The 16,806-nt window shown below is 42.7% G+C and overlaps 1 protein-coding gene across 1 annotated transcript in view; it reads left to right on the top strand.

Moving 5' to 3' along the window:
* Window positions 1-16,806, top strand: part of kiaa0825 (KIAA0825 ortholog) — a 110,741-nt gene that overhangs the window by 22,277 nt on the left and 71,658 nt on the right. The window contains exons 8-15 of the mRNA XM_041042545.1: window positions 1,373-1,458; window positions 1,663-1,920; window positions 5,956-6,233; window positions 7,763-7,913; window positions 10,104-10,294; window positions 11,922-12,128; window positions 12,501-12,611; window positions 14,402-14,541. Of these exons, the coding sequence (XP_040898479.1) occupies window positions 1,373-1,458; window positions 1,663-1,920; window positions 5,956-6,233; window positions 7,763-7,913; window positions 10,104-10,294; window positions 11,922-12,128; window positions 12,501-12,611; window positions 14,402-14,541 (1,422 nt within the window). The remainder of the gene's footprint in view (window positions 1-1,372; window positions 1,459-1,662; window positions 1,921-5,955; window positions 6,234-7,762; window positions 7,914-10,103; window positions 10,295-11,921; window positions 12,129-12,500; window positions 12,612-14,401; window positions 14,542-16,806) is intronic.

Genomic DNA, 16,806 nt, shown 5'->3' with positions numbered 1-16,806 from the left:
TTTAAAAATGGCAGATACTTTAAAGGCTGATTCAGTGTTCTTTGACCAATATCCCTAAAATTTACAAATTTTTGGCCAAAAAAATATTAAAATATAATCAGTGATTCCCTGCAAGCTGGACAATATGGACAGATTTTGAAACACCATAAAGTTGTAGTTAGAATTTATAGAAAATTATCAAACAGATCATGAAAAATTAACATGAATAATTAAAATAATTGCAAAAGTAAAGACTTTATTCTGTGAGTGTGTTGGGGTTACAAGGGGTGGAGGGCTCATGACCTAAGGCTTGCATGTGAGCCACTCCTCCAGGCATAAACAGTCAAGTTACACCCCCTCCACATAATGTTACTTGTTGTAGCAAGACATCTGAGTTGTGTCTGAAGAAATGTGCTATTTGAGTCGGGAATTATCTTGGGTGTTATATAAGCCTTTAGTATCCTTTTCCTCTCTCCCCTTTGAACTGCTACTGCAGAGATGTTAAATGAAAGCTTTTGGTGCATGGAGTAATTTCCATAAAGGTTACATTTACAAAAACAAGACTTGCAGAAAGGCTCAATTTACAGAGAGGTAAACAGCCTTTAAAGGGCAGTTATCCAAATCATTAATTCCAGGCAATCAAACGGCTTAATTACCAGAAATTCATCAGATGGGCTTAAAGGTCAAAAAGTGATGCGCTTGCTGCTTTCTTCTTCTTCCATTCCATGTGGTCTTGTTCGGCTAAATTGCCTCGCCTGGGGTCTTACTCTTCGCCTTCTGATTAGGAAACTGCGGCCTTGATGTTCATGCTTTTTAATTGCAACCCAACCCAACATCCTGTATGCTTGTCTTCACATCACCCTCTAAAATCCCCCACACATTCACACAATCTTCCCTCATGGAATTACCCCATATATAGTTGATGCTATCTGGGTTCAAATCAAATCTAAGCCCCAACTTTAGACTCGTAAAGCCATCACCATTAGCATTTACTGCTTGTTTCTGCTCCCTCTAAGGCATGTACAGTTATACTCCGGTCATTGTGTCTCATTTTGGCTAGTGGGGGAAGAGAGGAGCAATGTGACCCATATCTGGGTTACATACTGTTGCTTTCATGTTACCGCACAGATTTTTAACGCATAACATCATACAGTGTATTATGAGCAATATGGAAATTGTCACGCTAAATAATGCATAGCTTCGAAAAATTCTACAGACACCCACCACATAGCTTTTCATTCTCAAATTGGGATATCTTATGTATAACTATAGGCCCCTTGTGAGATTTCACTGACATGATTTGAGAGCTTGACCAGACACAGTTATTGTTTGATGTATTTGAGATGTATTACATGAAGTTTGCATTTAAAAAAATATGTGTTGTGTCATTTAGGCATCTTGAAAAAGAGTAGGGAAGAGTCAGACGTGACAACAGATGGCAAGAAATCCACAGCAGAAACACTTCTCCATGCACCAGAGGTGAGTCTTTTGCACGTGCTCCTTTATAAGACCCTGCGAGAAAGTTTCTATTCTATTACAACTATTCAATGTCATTCAGTCTTATTATCTTTTTCTATAATTACAAAGAGGCAAGACAATTTATAGCAGTGAAGTAGAACAGGTGAAATATTCCCCTCAGCACTCTGACATTAATTGGCTGTTGGCTCATCTCCTGTTTTTCAGGCACAGGTTCTGGAGTTTAACTGGAGGTCAGCATTTAGGGGGCTGGTCCCTCACATGGAGCATTGTGTTAAAGTGGTGCTGGATGACGTTTGTACTCGGAGTCTACAGCAGGAAGAGGCCTTATATTCTTCAGGACACACCTCCATCGCCCTGTGTTGCACAACTGGACACACCAGCATCGCTGCCAGCACCACACATCTCAGAGAAGACTCCTTCTACACCTACTCAGAGAGGGAGACTCCCAAAATGATAGCCCAGGTACTCTCGGATATAAAGTAGGATAGTTTCATTTGATATTAGACCGATCAGATTGAGAACATGCCTTGTTGAGAACATGTGTGAGGTTAGCGGTTTAGAGAGCAGACTAGAAGCTTTATCAAGTTGTTTTCCCAGTCACATAAATAATCTGATTTTAATTAGAATAAGGCGTCACTCTGATTAATCTGTTTAAATTGGTTATTTATTGGACTTTTTTCTATAGTTTCATCATGGTATGGACTTAAGACACCTCTTCCATATCATTTTATTAAATTTCATTCCTCAAACCCTACATTTCTATTAGGTTGTTATTACTGAATTACCTTGTGATTTTCTGCAACTACTGAAATAAAAGTGAGTTTTGAGCAGTTATTTTCAGTGTTAAAAAATGCTATGCACTTGTTTATTTTTGAAATAAAGTGATTTCTTATTTATGCCACAGTCATTCTTACAATATTTAATTGAAAAAGTTTTATTTATGAAAAAAAGACTCTGCTAATACAGTGCAAAGACTCATGCTTTTTAACAAGCAGAGGTCAAGTTAAAATTGATTGTATTGTTTACCCCCATTGTCTTTATTTTCAGCCTCTCTTTAAGATTATAAGTTCCAAATTAAATGATGAAGGAAAAAAGCATAACCAGAAGAATTTAAAATCTGAAATTTGCATGTTTTAGAAACCCTTTGTCAGTCCGCCCCCAATGTACCTTGTGCATGAGCGTGTTTTTCTGATACACACCGGTGTCCCTGTCCTATTCATCCTCCTTTATCCACCTGGCTGAACAATGCAGCTCTACACACATCGCCCAGACCCAGGGAGATTAATGGTTTTTGTAGCCCCAAAGGAAAGCACCCTCTGTAATAGAAAGCCCAAATGATTTGGGCTTGACACAGTTGACACTCAGGATCAGAAAGGGCCTTGGGAAGAGTCATCAGTATTACTTGTGGGGAAGGCTCTGGGGACAAAAGAGAGTCCAAGAACTGGTAAGAATGATATTATGAGGGCTAGATGGGGTGTAGAGAAAGGTGTTTAATAGGGCAAAATATAAGGTATACAGATGATGTAGATGTATACAGAGGATGTATCACAAAGGCAAAGAAGCTAAGGTAGAGAGCGGGATAAAGAAGGGATAGTGTGAGACAAGGCATGAGAAGAGAGGGCCTGGGAAATGGCAGGGAGAGGTGAAGTAGATGCCAGAGATGGACTTTTCTCAGGAGGAAGACCAGTGTCTGATGTGAGACCAGGCTTAGTTTCTAACTCTACAAAGGATCCCCAGTGTTTGGGATTTCTTTTTAAAATGACAGTGTTGTTTTTTTTTTCTCTCCCTTCTTTTAATCTTCTTGCCAATTTTGCTATTGCAGAACAACCAACGAACTTTTCCTCCAGAAGCTCCCTCAAACTTTTTATAACTCTCATTCCTCCATCTTCCTCTCAACTCTTCTGCTACCCACTGCTCTCCTCAGCGCCGCACACTGTACAGACTCTTATCATTACTGCCTCACCTCTCTTCTCTCCTCCTCTTCCTCCCCCTCTTCTCTCCTCCAGCCCTTTACACTGACAGTAGTTGCGGCTTTCATTGCTAACGAGCGTCAGAATTTGTCTGTGCTCAGGACCTGTACAACGTATTTATGTGTAGGTCAATGCTTTAAAGATGAGGGCCTTTCAGCCCAAAGGTTATACATGCATGTATTTGCATTCAGTAACAGCGAGCCAGACAGACATCCAAGACGAGACTGTAAGATATTATATATATATTTCCCCCTCCCCTGTCCTTTTTTGACACTAGCCCTAGTGTTTGAGCAGAGAGCAAATTACTATACAAGACGTAAGCGTGAAATATGGCCGGTTCACAGGCATTATGACGGATCAATATTTCACACATTTATATTCATATGTTCATACCTCAATCCTCACTTTTTTCATCTGGACCCACTTCACTGTCTGTGTTACGATACATATGCAGGCTATGATGATACTGTTCATCCATCACAGTACTTTAGATAGTGTACTTTTTTTTATCGGCAGTCAGATGTGTGCTGAATACCAAACACTCTGCATTCAACAGCTGGAACTCGCCCTCCTGTCAGAACCTGGGATTGAACTCTTCTTGTTTGGGTGGGCCCCTCTAACCTTGATGCCAGCTCTCTATTATAGCAACAGAAGAGCCTTTTTTGTATTCAGCCTTCACTGAACCCCCTCACCTACGTGTTCAGTTCTGCACTTGTCTTTCTACTCCAGATTCTGCACACACACAAACAGGCCTCCCTAACACTTAAAAACTTCATACAATCTCTTTCACCTTGCTGCAATAGTCCTGGTGGGATTCCAGACTTTGATCTTAGCTAGTTAAGGTTTCAGTCTGACTTTTACATGGACGCATGTGTGTGGTTGTTTCTGTGTGAGGATGACTGTCTGCTCAGTATGTGTGTGTGTGTGTGTATATGAGATGGCTCTCCAGGGTCTCTCCATCGCCCCTGTAATGCTGAGTGTTGTGTCTGCCTCTGCTTTCTCTCTCTCAAAGCTAAGCTCCTAATGACTAAATGCAGTCAGATATTGACTTAATTGTCCAAACGCCCATTGTTCCCAGGCCTTTTAACCACACTCGAAGCTTTTCTGGAGAAAATTGTGTAAAGAGATTGTGAGATTGTCAATTGTGTACACATGCTGGAGCCCTGATCTGACAGAATGTCGAACTTCCCAGTCGGCCCTACAGTAAGTCAAGTAATAGGGTGTGTGACTTTAGACACAAGTAGCGCATGCTGTGATTGACTGATTGATTAAACTGGCATTGAGTTTTCTGAGTTACGGTGATTTTTTTCCCCTGCACTGTGACTTGGCTTGGTCGATCCAGGGAATATGGGAAAATATACTTTGCTTCGAGTTTTTTTTGCCTGACACATAACTCACATGTACAGATGTATACATTTGGATTTGAAATCACACACACGTGTGACCTCTTGGCACTTGCCTGATCATCTCTTACTGTTCTCAATGTGATGTCAATAGGAAGCACATGAGGTAGCGGAGGCAGGGATGTCAAGGTGTGCTTATGTCTTGGTGTACATCTTGTTCGCTGCAGTAATAGGTACAGTACACGGTGCTTTGCCTGCAGAATACATGTAAAACTTTTACACTAAAGTATGCTATGCATATATTTTGTGCAAGTGTTGGCAACCAGCACTACACAGTCTTAACACACAGACATGCAGTGCCATGTTTGTGAAATTGCTTCACTAGCAGAAGAATGAACAGTAGTACAATGTAGTATTGTGTCAACCATTTTGACTGACACAATGCTTTTATTATATTAATGAAAAACATTAAGATTCCAGCTTTGAGTAAATACCAACAAATACCCAGACTACTTATCTCTGTCTCAGCAAGAACACATACTTTAATCAGCCAGTCCCTAGAGAGAGAAAGGTGTAGGCAGCTCTGTCCCTGTAGGCCTTTCTTCAGGACAAATGTGGATAAAAAAGATAAGTCTTGGTTGTTGCTGTGGTAGTTTACTGAATAAGCTGTAGGTCTTTTGCACTGCTGAAACAGCTCTCCCGCCCTCTCTCGCACTCTAACCTTTGCCTGACCTTTTCTTTTTCTTTCCTCTCAGCACGTCTGACACCCCACCTCTTCCCATGAACTGTAACATTTCTGTTTGAATGTGGTTAACATGATGCACGCTGTTATAAAATTAGGCAAGTGCTGATGGTTCCTCTGAAGTAAAGGTTTTATTTGACCTGATACCAATTATGCATGTTCAGCAGCGAAATTTATGTGGAGGGCATGTCTTTAGACATCTGTATTCTACAATTGCACTGCTTTTCAGCTGTAATGACTTGCACAATGTTAGGGAAAAATGCATGTGTAATACTCGGCTCAGTCTTGAATCCCTGTCATTCTGATGTCTCCTCACCAGTGTTCCATTATTTACATCTAATGAGGTCTCTTTCTGATTTTTTTTTTCATTTTTCCTCTTATTGACAGATATTCCCACTGTTATTGAGATGATCTTGTCTTTTTGCCTTATCTTACCCTTCAGTTTTGTGGAGCAATCATGGCTGAGTTGGATGCCTTACTACCCCTGGCAGCAGCCTGCAGGGACAGCTCTCTGCTGGAGGTACGATCAAGCTTTGTGGAGGCCTGTGGCAGAGCAGCGTTTGCAGTGTTGGACCGTTTGCAGGAGAGGGCCCTGGAGGTACCATCCTCTGCACCTCTGAAGAACCTACCTGCTCTGATGGGCACTTGCATTTATGTGCACCAACGACTGGAACACTACCACGCCAGACTGAAAGATTCAAATACTGCTGCAGCTAAAGTGTAAGGAGAGGATGTGTATGTGTGTGTTGGTGGGATTACATAGGTTTGTGGTCATTATGGGACAGGAGATGAATAGTAGTGTCTGACTGTATGTCTGTATGTCCACCCTACTATCTCTATTCCAGGATGCGCTGAATGGGAAAATTCTTAATGGCAATTGATTTAAAATTGTGATCTCAATGAATAACTTGTAAATCAGTTTAGAAGTGCCTGACTTTGTCTCTACAGTTACAGCACTTATGGCTGCCTTGCCAGAGGAACAAAACCATCATAGCTGATGGGTTTGTTGAAAAGCCATCTTTGTCGCTTTCTTCCGGCAAAGAACCAAATGTTGCATTTACAAATGAGGATTGTACAGTGCGTTCCTTTGTGCTATAATCACAGAGACAATACTTACTGGGACCAAATTCACTGATGTATAAGCCCACAGATGGCGACTGTAGAGGGTATTAGGTTGCACTGTCAGAATGATCAGACAGACATCAAACTTCATTTGCTACCAAATCCTATTAGAGTTTGGAGTATGAATGAGAGTGTGCCACCCATCACAGATGCTGTGCTGAGTTTTGTTCAAAACCCGAGCCCTCTCACGGCTGCCACATTTTTGTACCCTGTACCCAGGCTCAGCCTTTCCGAGATTATGCACTACTCAGTAATTTCAAAACTGCTGTTAATTTATCAACAGTAGCCAAATCAGACAGCTAACACTCTTCTCAGCCGATAATAAACTGAATTGCTGTACAAGCAGATGGAATCAGTATATCACAACTCCCTCCATGTACCCTGTAAAAAATTGTCACATGATTCTTGACTTCCATCCAAGTTGTAAGATAGATATTTAATAAGCAAGAGGCAAAGATGAGGGAAAAAGTATGGATCAAAGAGAAATCCAAAATGTGTGAGCATTGTAATACAGGCAGAAAACACAAGACACATTTCTAAAGGTTTTAGAGGACAGGACCAGAGAGTTTAAAAAAAAAAAAGAGTGGAAGTGATTGACAGGTGGTAATGGCACCCATATTATGTCTACATCTGGTGAGTTTTTATGCCCCGTAATACCCCCTTAACCTCTGCTGTCTGCAGATTGCCTCTAAAGGCATCCCTCATGCCCTCTGTGCTCCTGTTGTCTCACCTCTGGCCCTGTGCGCCCCTCCACCTGCACTTGCACTGTGCCCCCTCCGGTCATAAAGCACTTTCGTCTCTCTACACCATATAGTCCCCCTGGTTTTAAGCTTCCTGCACCCCTGTTAAACTCTTGCCTTTCTCTGGAAAGTATCAAGGCAGGCAGATTTAAAGGATATGAAATGTCACACTGAACTTTTAGAATAAATCATCCGTTCTTTCATCTAATCATTTTGTTTGATAGCTTCCTGAATATACAGTAGGCAATTATGCATCTGAATTACAGGATTATACCCTGTCTCACTCCTGACCCCAGATGCCCCTTTTTTCCTTAATATACCATATGTATTATAGATTATATATTTTATGTCATTACCTTTAATGTTTTTTTCCTTCTTCTTTGCTAGACCCCTGACCCTGCTGCCTATACAGAAGTACCAAGATACAGTGTATGCATTGAAAGATCAGCTGACCAGTTATTGTGTCCAGGTTTGTTCCACCTGCATTCTTCAGGATCCAGAGAGTCATCACTGGGCTGACCCCAAACCCTTCTTTGAGGTAAATTGTCTTTACATTTCCTATAATCTGTTTGGTTAAATTTTCTCTTTTACTCAACACATCTTGAAATGTAATTATGTAATAAATTATGCTTTACTCTTATATGACAAAATGTAATTAGTTGTTTTCACTTACTTCTTAGAGTTTAAGTTTGTGGAATTTAAAATAAATCAGTGAAGCCTGTGCGAGTGTTACCCATTTACCCCAAAAGTCAAAAAGTCAGTAACACATAAAACAACCTCAGTATTGTTTGGTATTTATTAATTTCATTGTAAAAAGTGAAAATCCAAATTTCACGTGTCTTAGCAGCCTTGTTCTGTAGAGTTTGAGGAACTCTAGGAATTATACTCTGGAGCTTTTTTTGCTTCTTCTTTTCATTCCCACAATACACCTTTACCTCCCACTCTCCCTCTTCTAACTGAGCCTTCTACTCAGAGCTCCCTGAGAACATCTGTGGCTTCCATGCTGCCCCGGGGGCTCCAGGGATTCAGCTGTCTGAAGTCTGCAGTCTACACTGGGACTGTCTGGAAACAGCATAGGGCCCCTGGAACTCCCCTACCTTTATGCCCTTAAACCAATCTAAACCTTCCCTCTCTTTCTTACTTTACCCCACTTTTGCCTTTTTTTCCCTTTGTTCCTCCCTCCTTCCCTGGGTCACTGGTGTCAGACAGACCTGCTGTGTGCAGGTGTGTGCTTTTGTTCAAGCATGCCTGTGTGCATCTGTACAGATGAATGCATGTGTGGGTGTGCAGCAACATCTCAGGATGTGCGTTTCATTTCTTGTGTGTATGTATGTATGTATCTATATTTTTGATATCGGTATATGTGTAGTTGTATGTATCAGGTTTCCATCTCCTGGATCCACAGCCCTTTGTCTTGGCTCTTTCACAGCTCAGTTCAGCTCTAGAGAGACTTTTCTCCAGCCCACGTCTTTCTTTCTTTTTGTTATTTTACATTGGTATTGACACATGAATTGCTGTTGGCAGAGAAATATTTAATATGCTACAATAACAGCATATGAGGTCAGTTAAAGCGATCAAAAGAAGTTTAAAACACGACCTTGGCTACTTTCCTTGTCAGGACTTTGCCTTCAGAGCCTGAAGATTTCATATGAAAAAAAAGCAGTAATGAGTTTCCAAGTGTATTCCATCCTCAGTTCCTTGTTCCAGATTCAGTCTTCACTCTTGCCAGGTCGTCATTCCTAATATGACTTTGTTCATAGGCGACCTGGCTGGGTAAATAAAGTTTGACTTGAATGAACGGATAAGACATCCCAGCCACACATGTTGTTGTGACTGCTCTTGGTTTTGATCCAAGGTTTGTGTCTGCGTTTGCTCCACTGAGTCCACAGGTGGAGGATGGTGGCCTAATCCCGGACATAGAGCTTGGTCACGCTCCCCATCAACCGCCGATCCCTAAATGACTGTCTCCGGGGAGGAGAGGGAGGGACAGGAAGGAGAAAACTAAAGTATGAGATAGATGAGGTGAAGGAGGAAGAAATGAGAAGGAACTGAAGGGTATGATGAGTAGAAGACAGGAGGAAGTTGAGGAATTTTGGATGTGTCAGTGTCTTCGCCCCACACACACACACACACACACCATCCACTGGAGAAGTGTATTGGCGGAGGTTAAACATGAGGATTTTGGGTGAGTAGAGGTAGAAGAGGGAGGTTTAATGAATGAATCCTTCCATGTCTTTTCTGACAAACCTGCAGGATGCCAGGATAATAATCCCCTTCTCTCTGTCTGTCCACCCCCTCTCTCTGTCTGTCTTTCTTCTCACTCTTACTTGTCCTTGCTCACTTTATTCAGAAAAGTTCTCGATTTCTCCCCTTCTCTCTTGCGCTCTCTGTATATGTGAGTGTGTGTGTGTGTGTGTGCAAGTGTGTGACTGTTGTGATGTGTTCTCCAGTTCAGGACTTTAAAGCAGTCTAAAATCCCAGTGGGGGAAGAAACCCAGGTGCAGAGTGCAGGTGGCGTGACCACTGAGACATCCTGGTGTTGACAGACCTGCCTCTGTCTCTGTCTCTCTCTTTCTTCTCCTTCAGGTTTTCTCTCTCACTCTCTCTTTCTCTCCCTCTATTTTTATCTCCTCCTCCCCGCTTTTTTTCTTCACTGTCAATGTCCATATCACAATATATCTTCATCTGTTACCCCCGCCCCCCTCCCATCCACCACTTTCTTCCACAGGGCGAGCGATTCTCCTTTTCGGTGCAGATGTGGTTCTACTTCCTGTGTGGGCTCCGTAGCGACCTGTGGGCAGTCCTTCCGGCTGAGTTAGCCAAGGATGTGCTCGGCCAGGTGCTGTCAGAGACTTTACAGCTGCTGGTACAAAGATATGCCAGGGCCCGTCCTTCATACAAGAGACACCTGCAAATCAGGTACTTTATCGTGTACCATTCTGACCTCAGAGATATTCATTTGAGATTCAGTCACTGTGATACAAAGTGGGGCCTCTTAAACATATCTAGTTGTATCTTACTGTCATGAGCAGGCAACTCCTTAGAGGCAGTTCTCGAGCCAGAGAATTTCTGCCTATTTAATTTACAGGATTAGCCGACACAGGAATGCCTCTGTGGTTTTCTCTTAATCAAATTTCTAGAAAATGTACAAACTCACAACATGTACCATCATCAATTTCACAGCATAAAACTGCTTATACTGTAGTAGTAGGTGCTGCAGAGCAGGCATACGATGGGACGATAATTGAGAAAACAATCTCATAAGGTCCTCTCCTTTAGCTTTAAGGACTTCCTGTTCATGTTGACTTAACATTGACCTCAGAAATAGCAGTCGAGAAGATGATCTCAGCCTCAGCTTTTGCGCCAACAAAGACGAGAGGCGCTTAAAGTGCTCAGAAAAATGTAAATCAGACCACCTGCAATTCCATGACAAGTAGGCAAACTTCATCTGCTGATGTTGAACGTGATATGATCAGAAGCATCAGAACAGCCACTAGATGGACTTAGTAGTGACATCTCAGTTTCTCACTTGTTCTTTGAAAGGTTAAGCTTGAGCTGTGAACCCCAGGAGTGATATTTGTTTTCTAACTAAATGGATTATTTGTTTGTCCTCAGTAATTGTGGTTTTCCTGGAAATGATTATAGATGTTATGTGTGTACCTCTGTGAGTGATTAAGCTTTTATGTTTTGAACTGCATCATTTTCTCTTTACCTTCCTCACATACACCTTTGTATAGTCTCCATAATGACAATGAATGAGTGATAATCGCCAGTGGCCTAGATTCACTCAGCTCTTGTGTGCCTGATGGTGGAGGTCTGAACGTATTGTCAGCATGTCAGCATAGGCACAGTCTCTATACAGGTTCATGTTGTCATCCTCTCCATCCTAGCTGAATGATGACAATGAACAGGTGAAACCGTGGCACGATAAGTAGATGAAAGAGTGACAAAGATAAAGTGCAGTATACATGTGTAGCACAGCATGATGTCAACACAAAGCCTGGTTTATGTTGCTTGGAGATACATGTGTGTCTGAAGGGACAGTTGTAAAGTGTAAGCGTAGTCTAAACAGATGGCTTTTTAAACCTTCTCCAAGTTTCCTATGTGTATAGAACTCACACGGGTACTCTTAAGCTACCTGAGCTCTCCTGTTTTAGTCCATCCCTGTGTGTGCCTAATAACAATTTAGGCCACAGGGAAGCCAGGATGAGGAGATGAGAGATGATGAGCAGCTCTCTCCGACCAATTGAGGAAACAGATTTATGGGCGTTTAAATGTAAAAGCACTGACTTTTATAGTGAAATCCAAAGCCAGCAGTACACTTAACTTTCCAACAGTAAAATCACCAGCAGGTTCTGTTATCTGACTGGCTGTGCAATGAGGCTGTTATGACATGATGTAATGGTGAATGCCAGCCTTTGAAGACAGAGATGTTCACTTTCAGTGCCTTAACATCATAGTGCCTTTCTCCTTCTCCCTCTTTATGTGTTCTCACTTATTCCCTCACATCTCATCTTTTCTGTTTTCATTTAAACATTCACCCAAGATGTGACATTACGGCGATGTTGCTGTATGTGGAGCATCTTATGTGGAGTTTGTGTGAAAGTCCTGAGGCCTTGGTGCGCTCCAGCCCTTCTTCAGCAATTGCCATAATCGCAGGCGGCTCAAACTGGCCGTACCAAATCCACAGCCTGTGTGAGCAACTGCTGACGGTCCTCGTCATTGTCACAGCTCCCCTATCTTTCCTGCATAGGTTTGTATGCACATTGTCTTTTTTTGTTATTTAAGTGGCATACCAGTAAAATATGACCTAATTACACCAAAGTTTTAGTGCTTCAATGACCAAAGACGGTCATGTGGCTGTAGCTGCTGACTCTGGAACTTAAGTGTTTCTCAAATGACCATGAATGTAGCTGCACACTAGATTGCTAGGCTGCTAATAGTAAAAAAAAAAAAAAAAATTAAAATAATTACATAGGAGGACACAGTAAGATATATTTAGTTGCAGTATATGACATCACTCCCTAAAGTAGTATCATTGCAATAGAGAAGTGTGAGTAGATTTTTTTTTGTACATCGAAGATATATTGCTCAAAACTGCCACATGCGATCTCAGTCCCTCCAGGACATTTCTGAATAATCCTGCAAAGGAATCCACGCCAGACCAGCCTGACAGCTCTGTTGTACACTGGCTAAATGCAATCGACCCTGACCTCTTCACAGAACAGGCCATTCGGTATGTAAAGTACACCCATCATACCATCTATCAACCGCCATATAGCAGGTACATGTACAGTATGCATGTTCACACACACACAAACACGCATACATGCACACTCTGGTATGCTAAGCCATCACACACACCTCCACCCACTGTATGCAGAGAACCATATGTGTGTGTGGAGTTATAGCCACATACTGTATGTGAAGATATATAACCAGACTCACTCGTTGCTCAGGGCTTCAAGCTACAGTTGCTGTGGTAATACAACACAGATGCAAGCTGAGAAAGAAAAAATAAATAAAATAAACCACCGTTGCCGCTGAGACTGACTTTGTTTATGTTGATGGTTGCTGAGGGCTTTACACATGAGGTGTCAACAGAGTGCACTGCGGTGTGTATGTGCTTGAGTGTGCCTGAATGTGCACATGCAGGCATACATGTGTGTACATGTGCGTCCAGTTACTGTAGTGACCTCCATGGGGCAGTCAATCACTCTTTCCCCTCACCCTTGACTCCACCCTCCTCCCCTCTCATCTCCCTCACAGCCAGAGGTGATGTCATTGCGTGCTGATGGAGCACAAATCAAACTAACCCTGGGTCTCCCACTCCTAAGTATTGGAGAGCTGAAATTAGTTTATTTTTATGACCTCTTTATTTCTCTGCTCCCACCTCCTGCCTGCTTGCGAGGGCGCTGGGGGGCCTGCCAGTGACCCGGGGCCAGATCCACAGGTCCTCGTCCAGGACTTGGCCTCTGAGGCCAAATCTTTTCCCAGCCCATTAAAATAAAACCCATTGTTATGGTTATTAAATAAAACAATAATAAAATCACAAAGCACATAAATAAATCATCCAGCATTACAGGCTATAAAGAAAGCAGCTGAAGTTATGTTTTCTGGCCTAAAGTATGTTTCTGCATTTGCACACATTTACAGTCTGCATTGCCTTTGCACATATATGTGTGTGTGTATGAGTCTGTGTGTCTTGGTTCTGTAAGCTGACCCTCTGCTGTAGCCGGGTAGATTTATCAGAGCAGTTAAAAGAGGATTTCTTCTGGATTTGCAGTCCCAGTGACATCATAAATTGCGCTGTCAGATCGAGGCATAGTTTTCCTCAGTCAAGCAGCAGGGTGCACCCTACTCTAGCTTTCTGGCTCAAATAGAATGGTTCATTTCTGGGCAGACACCCCCTGTACAGCCTCCCACCTCCTCACTCTTCAGACAAACTTTGTCCATTCCTTCCATTAGATTTTATTGAGATGTATAAAGTAACATGCAGGCACACACATGTCAGCATGCTCTCACACTTGCACACATACATAACCACAAGCATAGGCACTGGAGGGTGCACACAGACACACACACACACTCACTTACACGCACACACACTAAGGATACGGCTCATTACCCACAGCTGGCTGCAGCCTCTTGGTTATACAAAAGATGTAGGAGGGGGGTACTGCTGTATATTCATGTATTTGGCTGTCTCCCAAATGTTAATTTGCTTTTAGCTGGCCAAGATTAGAGCTAATTCCTTCCCGGTGCACATTATAAGTAAGCGAGAGTGAAGGCATTTGCAGACTAAGCTCGTATCAGGAGTGAGTGACACTGAAGGAAGTTACCATAGTGGCATAAGCACTATTTCCTCCCAGATTGTCATCCAAGACAACTGTGACTTCTGTCTTTGTCTTTCACTTGTGAAGCGTCTTTCCATCCTTTGTTGTCTCTTGCTAAACGGACTTCTATCTGTACACTCACCTGACACTGCAGAACTGTCAGCTTTGTTTTCCTTTTTTCCACTCACAGAGATGGCCTTATGGGCCAGGCAGCCTTTACATGTCAGCTGAGGCTGCTGACCTCTGACCCAGGACGCAATCCCAAGCTGCTACTGCGAATGCTGCTGTACAGAGACTGTCACCTGCCCCGAGTACTCCTGGAAAACTCGCGTAAGTCTGTTTTTCAGTGTACGTGGATTGGTATATGTCAATGGAATATGGGTACAGTGTTTGTGTATGTGGGCTTTGTACATCCCTAGCTGTCCATCTTCTTGTAGAACATTGAAACCACTTTAATTCTTTTACATAAATTTTTTCTTACAATACTGGACCCTCAGAGTCAAACCTGCAGGGGCTCTGTGTGGGAAGGTGTTTACCAGTGTCTTAATTATGGTGTTCTAAGATCCTAAGCGAGTTATATAGACCTTAGATGAGCTCTATCCATTTTATGAAGTTATCATCAGCATCTTTGCCATCATCATCATTTTCACCTTGGTCATCATCATCACTAAATCAATAGAGCGCAGTAATAAACACTCAACAGGCCCAGGCGGTGCACACAGGCTGACCTTTAAAGATTTTCCTTTCCTTCTTCGCTGCTCTGCACCAGCAACAGTCTAACCTTTAAAGACTGTTGTGCACTCGCACATTAATTCACATTATAGCGACCTCATTAATAACAACTCTCACTGTCTCATTCTCTCGCTTGGTCTGAGTCTGGCACAGAGGCTCTGCAATGCTTCTCCCCGCACGCTGCCGTAAATCAACGCTGGAAGCGCTGACTCTCGTGTGTTATCACGGTGACGGGCTAATTAACCAGGAAGCAGACAGACAGAGGAACAGCTTGACTGAATGCTTACACTCCCATAAGCCACTGCACTTCCCTATACGTGTATATACCAGGGTATTTCTTGGTGCTGTATTAAAAATTTGTAAAAAATGCTCTGCAACATTGAACTTTTCTAGACACTACCCAGAGGAGAAGTATGTGTGAAAGAAAATGTCTGAATCAGCTGAACTGGACATTAAACGGACTTTACCCTGCCAGCTCCCTAGCACAAAGTCCATGTAATGTCCTACTAAGCCCATATGTAAATAGAGCAGGTAACTGTCCGGAGAATTCACAGTAAGTGAGTGCGCATGTTGATGACGTTTCTATCCTGCCTCTGGCATGCTGGCATACCCAGACGCCTAAACCGAACGTAGTATTTCCAGTGGGTGAGAACATGTCTCATCTCATAGGGAGCTAGCTAGCTTTCAAACTACATGGCCTTTTTATTTACAGAGGGATAATACCTCATCCACATTTACAATAACAGTTTTCGCTTTTGCAAAATCCCTAAATTAGACGCTACTTCTGGTATACAGACTCGCTCATACACGTACGCACAGCCTTTTTATTGCGATCAGTTGGTTGGTTGACCGGGAGATAAACAGGTGTATGTATTGGCTATGTATCAAAGTTGGATAAGCTCAGAGACAGAGAGGGAGGGACAGAGAGCGAGGAAAAATAGAGAAAGTAACTGAGAAGTTCACATAGAAACACAAACACATTGGATTTATTGTGTGCTGCAGCAGTGGTGGAAACTCCACAGAGATGCGCCAGCGCACTGTCATCTGTTTTTCGAAAGTCATCTGCTGCTCCATAATGAGATCATTATTAAAAGGCATCTAGTTAACCTGCCATGCTCTCCAGTACCCCAAGTGGAAATTACTGTTAGTCACCCCTGTTTCTTTGGACCACTGCAGCCAAAGCAGTGATATCCAGAACACCCTCTCCTTAAGGACCAATTACCAGACAGGTGACGGTTTAGCCCACATAATGTTACCTAATAGACTGTTAGTAGGTCAGGGTGGTTGACCACTTTTGAATGTGTGTTAGTGGAAGAAAAAAGAGAGAGTAAGGGACTTAAAGGGGAGCTCAGAGCAAGGGAGGCAGAGGAAATCAGTTCTCATCTGGACCTTGAGTGGTGGCAGTGCTTCCTACCGGCCTGTTATTAAACTAGCTGATATTACTGGCCCTGTAATGCAGCAGCTAATTTAGCCCTGTCATTTTAAAATAGTCCAGCATTAGTCACAAGGAAGCCATGCTTTTTTCCATCGCAGCGCCCCCTCATTGACTGCTGCGTTCCATACACTCTCCTATTCAGATAGCTGTCATCTCCCACACAGTAGACTGACAGACCGCTGGATGTCTGCCACCTCTGGAGCAATGGGCCTTTCCTCAGCAACCCCTGTCAACTTAACACACACACTCTTGTAAGCTCACAAAACACATATATAGACATCCATATGTGTTACACACGCACACACCTCCATCCTCAGCCCTGTGCGCAGACAGCAACCCCCACAAGGACACCCTGTCAAAACCTCTTCCTTTTCACTTCCTGTCTCCATGTGCTGTGGATCCCACAGCCAAGGGCTTTGAAATCTGTT

The sequence above is a fragment of the Toxotes jaculatrix genome, chromosome 7 (assembly GCF_017976425.1).
Source record: "Toxotes jaculatrix isolate fToxJac2 chromosome 7, fToxJac2.pri, whole genome shotgun sequence".
NCBI classification, from domain to species: Eukaryota; Metazoa; Chordata; class Actinopteri; family Toxotidae; genus Toxotes; species Toxotes jaculatrix.
This window is presented reverse-complemented; position numbering and strand designations above follow the sequence as displayed.